We start from the raw sequence: 7,209 nt of genomic DNA, 5'->3' as shown, positions 1-7,209 counted from the left end.
TTTACATAGGGCAAAGGGGAGGGCGGGGAAGGGTGGGGGCAGGGGGACAGAAAAGATGTGGAATGAGATGGATATCATTACCCCAAGTACATGTATGAAGACACAAATAGTGTGACTCTACTTTGTGTACAACTGGGACAAGAAAAATTGTGCTCTGTACGTATACTATGAATTGAAATGCATTCTGCTGACATATATAACAAATCAGAATTTTTAAAAAGTTTTTAAAAGTTTTAAAAAGTTAAAAAAAAGATATTTCTTTTGGGAACAGATTCCTACAGATATTATTTTTTTTTTCTTTTTCCTAACAAGAGCTATTACTAAAAGTAAAAAAAAAAAAAAAAAAAGTCATCACAAATTTATTTAGCAGAAGGTTAGAAAAAAAACTGGCCCAAATAATTAGGAAAAAAAATATCAAAATTTCAAAGTTTCAAGTGGAAGTCTGACTTTTTGACACAGCAGTGCCACCATTTAAATGTCACCTCCTTTTTAAACTTCTAAATCAGAAAGATACTTTTGAGAATTTCTCTGATAAGAAATAAGATTGTTTGAGACTAAACAGATATATACTCCTTCTATATAGAATAAGAAACCAAAATACCAAACAAATAAACCGAATTGGACAATACTGTCTTTTACATTCTGCTATGCAAAATTGCAACTTACCATATCTGTGCTAAAACAGGCTGAGGTAATCCAGATTGAAAAAAAAAGTTCCTTGCTTGATCACCTGTAAATTAAGTGAAAAAAGTTTCAGAAAAAACAAAAGTTGCTGGAATTCCACTCCTAGCAAAAAAATCACAAAAATAAGAGTGATAATCCTATAAATATTGAATTGAACATATGATAAAAGCCAAATGGTGAACCTATAAGCAACAGTAGAATGAAACCATCAGCACTAACCCAAAACCTGAAGGCTCTAAAAAATCATCTCAGAAAGGGCAACTATTTGCTGGGATAGGTTGTCCACTTTAATATGCTACTAAGAAGTTAGCTACCCCTTGTGAATAATCTAGACTGGATACTGAATGTCCCCCATAGGCCAATGTGTTAAAGGCTTAGTCATCAAGTTGGTCCTGGGGAAAAGGGGGGTTGGAACCTTTTAAGAGGTTTGGCCAAGTGGGTGGTCTCAGATCATCAGGGGTGTGCCCCCAGATGGGATAAAGGGACCCAGCCCTTTTCCTTTCTTTTGTAGCAGGCCCTGAGGTGAACAGGTTTCTTCTATCAAACACTTTCACCATAAAGTACAGTGTCACTATTGGCCCAAATCAACAGTGCTACTCAGTCACAGAATGAAATCTCCAAAAATATGAGCCAAATAAACCTTTTCTTAAGTTGATTATCTCAGATATTTTGTTACAAATAATGGAAAGCTAACTAGCACAATGACAAAGCACATCTACAGATCTACAGGAATCCTTAGGAAACAACTGATGAGCCATTCTTCTACTTTATTTATTTATTTATTTATTTATATTTTTAGTTGTAGATGGACACAATACATTTATTTTGTTCATTTAGATTTTTTATTTGGTGCTGGGGATCAAACCCAGAGTCTTATGCGTGCTAGGCAAATGTTCCTCCACTGAGCCATAACCCCAGCCCAGATATTTCTACTTTATAAAACATTCTTTGCTACTCTCAATACCTAATGCTCCAAATTTGGGGTACTTCTTATATATTTATGGAAAATATAAAACAATTACATCAATTATGAAAATAAATTAGGGAGAGCTATGATACAAACACAAGCAAAAATATTTCCCCAGGAAATCCATAACCCATTTTTCCTAAAGTGAATTCCTGAAGAGTAATCAAACAGGAAAGATAGCAGAAAAGGCAACATATGAAAGGAACTTTAGAGAGATAGGAAAAGTCCCTTTTAAAAAATGTTCAGAATCTGTTAACAGTTTCCCAAACCAGCTCAGGATGAAAAGTGAGCAAGTGTTTTAGCTTTAGAGTCACAGTCTACCCCTCCCTTACTTAAAGAAAACAACCTGGTCCTTTGAAGGTAACCAGTTGCCATCAGTGATATGCCCCAGACAAGTAAGTGGCTTGATATGCACAAAGAATACAAACAAAGTTTGAATGGATAGGAGAAAAGCAATCATAAATTACAGGCTCACGGTTAATAGCAAAACAAGTCAACTGTCTCCTTGGTTATATGTGCCAACCTCTGGTTATATGTACATAATAGATTTCTACAAATATATGCACTAATGTTAAGTAAGACTATGAAAATAGTGACTCCCATTACCAGTAATAAATCCAGATATCGGCTTTAAACTATGGAACTGCTGATCATGCTTCGCTCTTTCCTCAACAGTTATGGCCCAGATATCCAGGCTGCCTACAGGCCAAATAAAAGATAAGTTATTCAGTGAGAAAAACAAGATGCTCACACACACAATCCATAGCACTTTCACACACACACAATCCATAGCACTTCCAGGTTCTGTCAATGTGTAATAAATGGTTTGATAAAATAACATCTGCTTGTCTTTGGAAGGAATGTATATAAAGTTAGAAAATCTAAGGAAAGCAGAACCAAAACCAAATTGGCATAATTCATTTTTTTTAGTTGTAGATAGACACAATACCTTTTTTATTTTTATGTGGAACCGAGAATTAAACCCAGTGCCTCACACATGATAGACAAGTGTTCTACCACTGAGCTACAAACCATAGCCACCACAAATTCCTTTTTTAGAAGCTTGTCTATAACCCTATAGTCAGGATTTATGAAGACAATGAATTCATAATTTATTTACATATATCTAACCAACAGATTAATTAAAACTTGAAACTGCACCGCCAGGTGCCTTAAATGTTATAGTGAAAAGTTATGAAATAGGTAAATGTGTAAGGCCATGGGTTCAATCTCCAGGATCAAAAAATAAATAAATAAATAAAAATACAGCATTTAACAATTTCCTAATAAGGTCAGGAAAAATTACCTGAAAACATATTTTATGCAGATTGTTATGTTTCAAATAGATAAACTAAAGTAAAATAAGTAAAAATATCACACTTCAAATTCAGGCTTTGAAAAAGTAGAGAATAAATGATCCAGATACTTCACCAAATAAATTGAAAAGAAAAAACAGGGATAGAGGGAAGAGTTCACAAACCAAGAGACTTAGGAGACAGATGAACTACCCTGCAACACAGGAACTTTATTTGGATCCAAATTTAAAAAACAACCTTAGCAAAAAAAAAATATCAAGACTATTAGGGAAAGTAATTATAAATTTTATAGGTATGACAACATAGTATATAAATTTTTATAAGTTTGATAATGGTATTATAGTTATGTCTTAAAAATGTTATCTTCTAGATAAACATCCTAAAATATTTATGGATGAAATAAAATGATGCCTGGGAGTTGCTACAAAATAATCCAGATGAAACAATATTGGCCATGAGTTGATAATTATGGAAGCCATATGATGGAGTACATGAGGTCTGACTTATTATTCACTCTAATTTTGTCCCCCCTCCCCTTTTTATCCTTTAGCAGCACTGGGGAATTGAACCCAGGGCCTCACACATGCTAGACAAGAGCTGGCCAATTCACTCTACTTTTTTTTTTTTTTTTCTGAAATCTTCTATTATAGATAGTAAGTTTTTAAAATCTGGCCCTGAAGTACATTAAAAAAGAGAAATTTCCAAAAACTTACCACCAAAAGGTGTTGGAAACTGAGCCATGGTTCTGTTACTTTTGCCTTGCTAATTGGGGCCTGTAATTGAAATGCAACAGTTACGTTTATGAAAAATTCACTCCTGTACACTTAATTATAAACACACTAATATATGGTCTTTATCAGAAGACAACACTAGAACTGGAGTATGGCTCTACAAATCAAAGTTACAATGAAAGGGTTTCATCCTTTTATTCTCTGAATAGACTCAGTGTCAGATATAGTGATAGACACAGGAATGCCTATTGAGACTGGCAACTTGAAGCTATCAGAGGCGAGTAATACCATTACCATAGGACAGCCTATTGTATCATTAGTGCTATAAATGTTACTTTTTAGGTTTTCTTTTTCTCCCCTCAACTGTCTGGATACACCACTCCATCAGTTTGATGGTTACAGTAGCTTATTATTGAGCACTTGTTGTAAATTGTACATTGTAGTAGGTGTTTTATAGGCCTTATGCTCCACTCACTGTCATCCCAACTCTGTGAGATAGGTACTATTACCACCATCCCCATATTACAGATGAGGAAAATGAGAACAAGAAAGGAAAGTTGTTATGGTTTGTATATGAGGAGTCCCCTAAAAGCTCCTGTGTTAATGCAGGAATATTTGAAGATTAAGTAGTTGGATTATGAGAGCCATAACATAATCAGTCCATCCTAATTTGAATGGACTGATTGGGTGGTAACCGTAGGCAGAAGGGGCATGGTTGGAGGTGTCACTTGGAAGGGTCTCATTTTCCCTATGTCCTCTCTCTACTTCCTGACTGCCACGGAGTGGAGCAGCTTCCCTCCACCATACCCTTCTGCCAGGATGTTCTGCTTCACTTTGGGCCCAGGGGAATGAACTTGGCTGAATATGGACTGAATCTCTGGAGCTGTGAGCCAAAATAAATATCCCCTTTTCTAAGTTATTCTTGTCAGGTAGTTTGGTCACAGTGACACAAAGCTGACTAACATAGAAGTAATTACAGCAATACCATACATTTGGTGACAATGCTGGGATTTGAGCAAAGGCAATTAACTTCACAGCCTGTTTCACCTACGAAAAACATTCTCTGAATTGCTGTTTAAAGATTATGAGAAAGGAGTAAACAATACATACTCCACGAATGTTTGCTCAGAATACAAACAGGTATCTAATGCTCCAAAACTTCCCATTAGACATTACTAATCATGAACAGAGATATGAAACAAAGACAGTCCACTTTCCTAACTTTAAAAAAAATGCAGATTTAATGAATATTTTTTCCTTACACTTTAGTTTAACATAGTAAATGCACAAAGTTGAAAAAAAGACTACCAAATACTCAGATTAAAAAATTTTAGGTAAATTTAGATCTAAAAACATAAGAATCACATGTACCAATATACTCTGATTTCAATTTTCAATATGTTCATGAAATTTCCCCCCACTATTATACTTTCAAATTTCCAAAAGCTCCTTCTCATTCTTGACTCTATTCCTAGTACTTTCTCTATTTTTAAAATTTTTAACTGATTATTTGGTTCATTTTGTTTCTTAATTTTCATTCATTTCGTGAATCATTCATTTCCTCCAAGTTCCTTTTTTGTTTGTTGGCAGGCTAACTGATTAGGTGTCCTTCACTTTTGAGGATTTCATCACAATCCAATGATCCTTGGATGCTCCTTCATTTTTTATTTACATATGACAGCAGAATGCATCACAATTCTTATTACACATATAGAGCACAATTTTTCATATATCTGGTTGTATACAAAGTATATTCCCCCCAATTCATGTCTTTATACATGTACTTTGGATAATAATGATCATCACATGCCACCATTATTTATAACCCCATGCCTCCTCCTTTCCCCTCCAACAACTGGACAGTCCTTCATTTTTAGAGTGAGGCACTAACTCAGATGCTTGGCTCAGGAGGAAGGCATGTTGACTGATGGCTGCTCCATACGATGACCAGGGGCACAGAGTTGCCTTTTCACTGGGAGACCTCCCAATGCTAGTATTCACTGAAGCAGCCTGCCTTTGCCAGAAAAAGTGTTGGGTGGGATGAGAAGAGTACAGCATCATCTAAATGCTGGCCTGGGGAGAGAGAAGGTGAGGCTCCTACACTACAGAGTGCACATGTCAGCCTCTTGCTTCACCCCTCTATCCTGGAGCTTCTCTGATACCAGCATCTTTCCCACCTCCCCAGAAAAAAGGAGACTGAAGCAGTCCCTTTTCTGCAAGGGGTATAGAACATTATGGTCCAAAAAAATCTGAATGAGACATTTAAAGAGTTCCCATTTTAAGCTGCTGCCTTTGGGAATACCTGGCATGTCCAAGCAAGTGGAAGCCTCTCAAGACACCCTGGGGCAAGCCAGCACTCTAGCTCCTCTTTGTTGACTCCTGTAGGGAGTTAATTTCTATCCTCCTCTGTGAACTCAATCTTACCAACTCCTTCATTCCCTTATGGTTTACAAAATACTGCTAAAATCTTTTGTCTAGATTTTCTCTACTGTTATCTTATGCCATCATATCTTATCTTCTACTGTTCCTGAGTTAGCATCTATTGTGCCTCCTGTATGATTCTGGCAACCTTTAAAGAAGAAGGAAGAACATGTCATCAGCCCACCATAGTTAGGTGGGTACCTGAGAATTCAGTTTTGAACAGGATTACTTCTTATGACAAGTCCCTTAGAAGCTGCAGGTGCTGACCTCTTCCTTCACTGCTTTTCACTCCATATATTATATAGGCAGGTAAAATTACCTGGTAATTTTCTAAAACTTATTTTTGGGGCAAGGGGTGCGCCAGGGATTGAACTCAGGGGCATTAGACCACTAAGCGACATCCTCAGCCCTACTTTTTGTATTTTAGAGACAGGGTCTCAACTGAATTGTTTAGCACCTCTCTTTTTGCTGAGGCTGGCTTTGAACTAAAGATCCTTTTATCTCAGCCTCCTGAGCCACTGGGATTACAAGTATGTGCCACCATGCCCAGCTCCAAAACTTTTTAATGCATTTTATCTCACTCAGTCCTCTTAAAATTCTTTCAAAACTGACCTACCATACACCTTTTTATTGAGCATTCAAAAAATGAAAAGCCCCAAATTTTTAAATCATACTAAAACAAATATTCAAAATACAGAAGAGGAAAATGCATTCTGTTCATGTTCATTCTGGTTTACTTCAATTCTTCATTGTTCATGCAAAATACAAAAAAAGTTATTGATTTCTTTGTACCCAGTCAAGTTATACTTTATCCATATTTTCTTACTGGTGCTAATCCATCTAGCAGGTGAATCTCTTGAAAGATTTTAGCCTTATATTATTAGTTCAAAGTGATACAATCAAGCTATAAAAAAAAAATTGTAATAGCAGTAATTTTGATATTGTCTCTGATTCTTGTGGTGACAGTTTTCAGTACTTTGTATTTTAATAAGTTTATTTTTAGCTGTATTTTGGTAGTCTTTAGGGTGTTTAGGTAGTTTCCTTCTATTCCTATTTTACTTAACATTTTTATTAATTAACAGCTGGGGGG

At 35.9% G+C, this 7,209-nt stretch overlaps 1 protein-coding gene across 13 annotated transcripts in view; it reads right to left on the bottom strand.

The window, feature by feature from the left end:
• The window catches only part of Itsn1 (intersectin 1), a 168,020-nt gene that overhangs the window by 151,452 nt on the left and 9,359 nt on the right, over positions 1-7,209 (bottom strand). For all 13 annotated transcript variants that reach the window (XR_007347748.1, XR_007347749.1, XM_048803614.1 and 10 more), the window contains exons 2-4: positions 3,681-3,740; positions 2,258-2,350; positions 667-730 (exon numbers count right to left, since the gene is read on the bottom strand). Coding sequence is in view for 11 of the 13 variants with exons in the window: in XM_048803614.1 (XP_048659571.1) it covers positions 667-730; positions 2,258-2,350; positions 3,681-3,708 (185 nt within the window). In the remaining 2 variants the exon portion in view is untranslated. The remainder of the gene's footprint in view (positions 1-666; positions 731-2,257; positions 2,351-3,680; positions 3,741-7,209) is intronic.

This window comes from Marmota marmota, unplaced genomic scaffold (assembly GCF_001458135.2).
Source record: "Marmota marmota marmota unplaced genomic scaffold, marMar, whole genome shotgun sequence".
Classification (NCBI taxonomy): Eukaryota; Metazoa; Chordata; class Mammalia; order Rodentia; family Sciuridae; genus Marmota; species Marmota marmota.
Note: the sequence above shows the minus strand (reverse complement) of the source record. Positions and strands in the feature narration are given on the sequence as shown.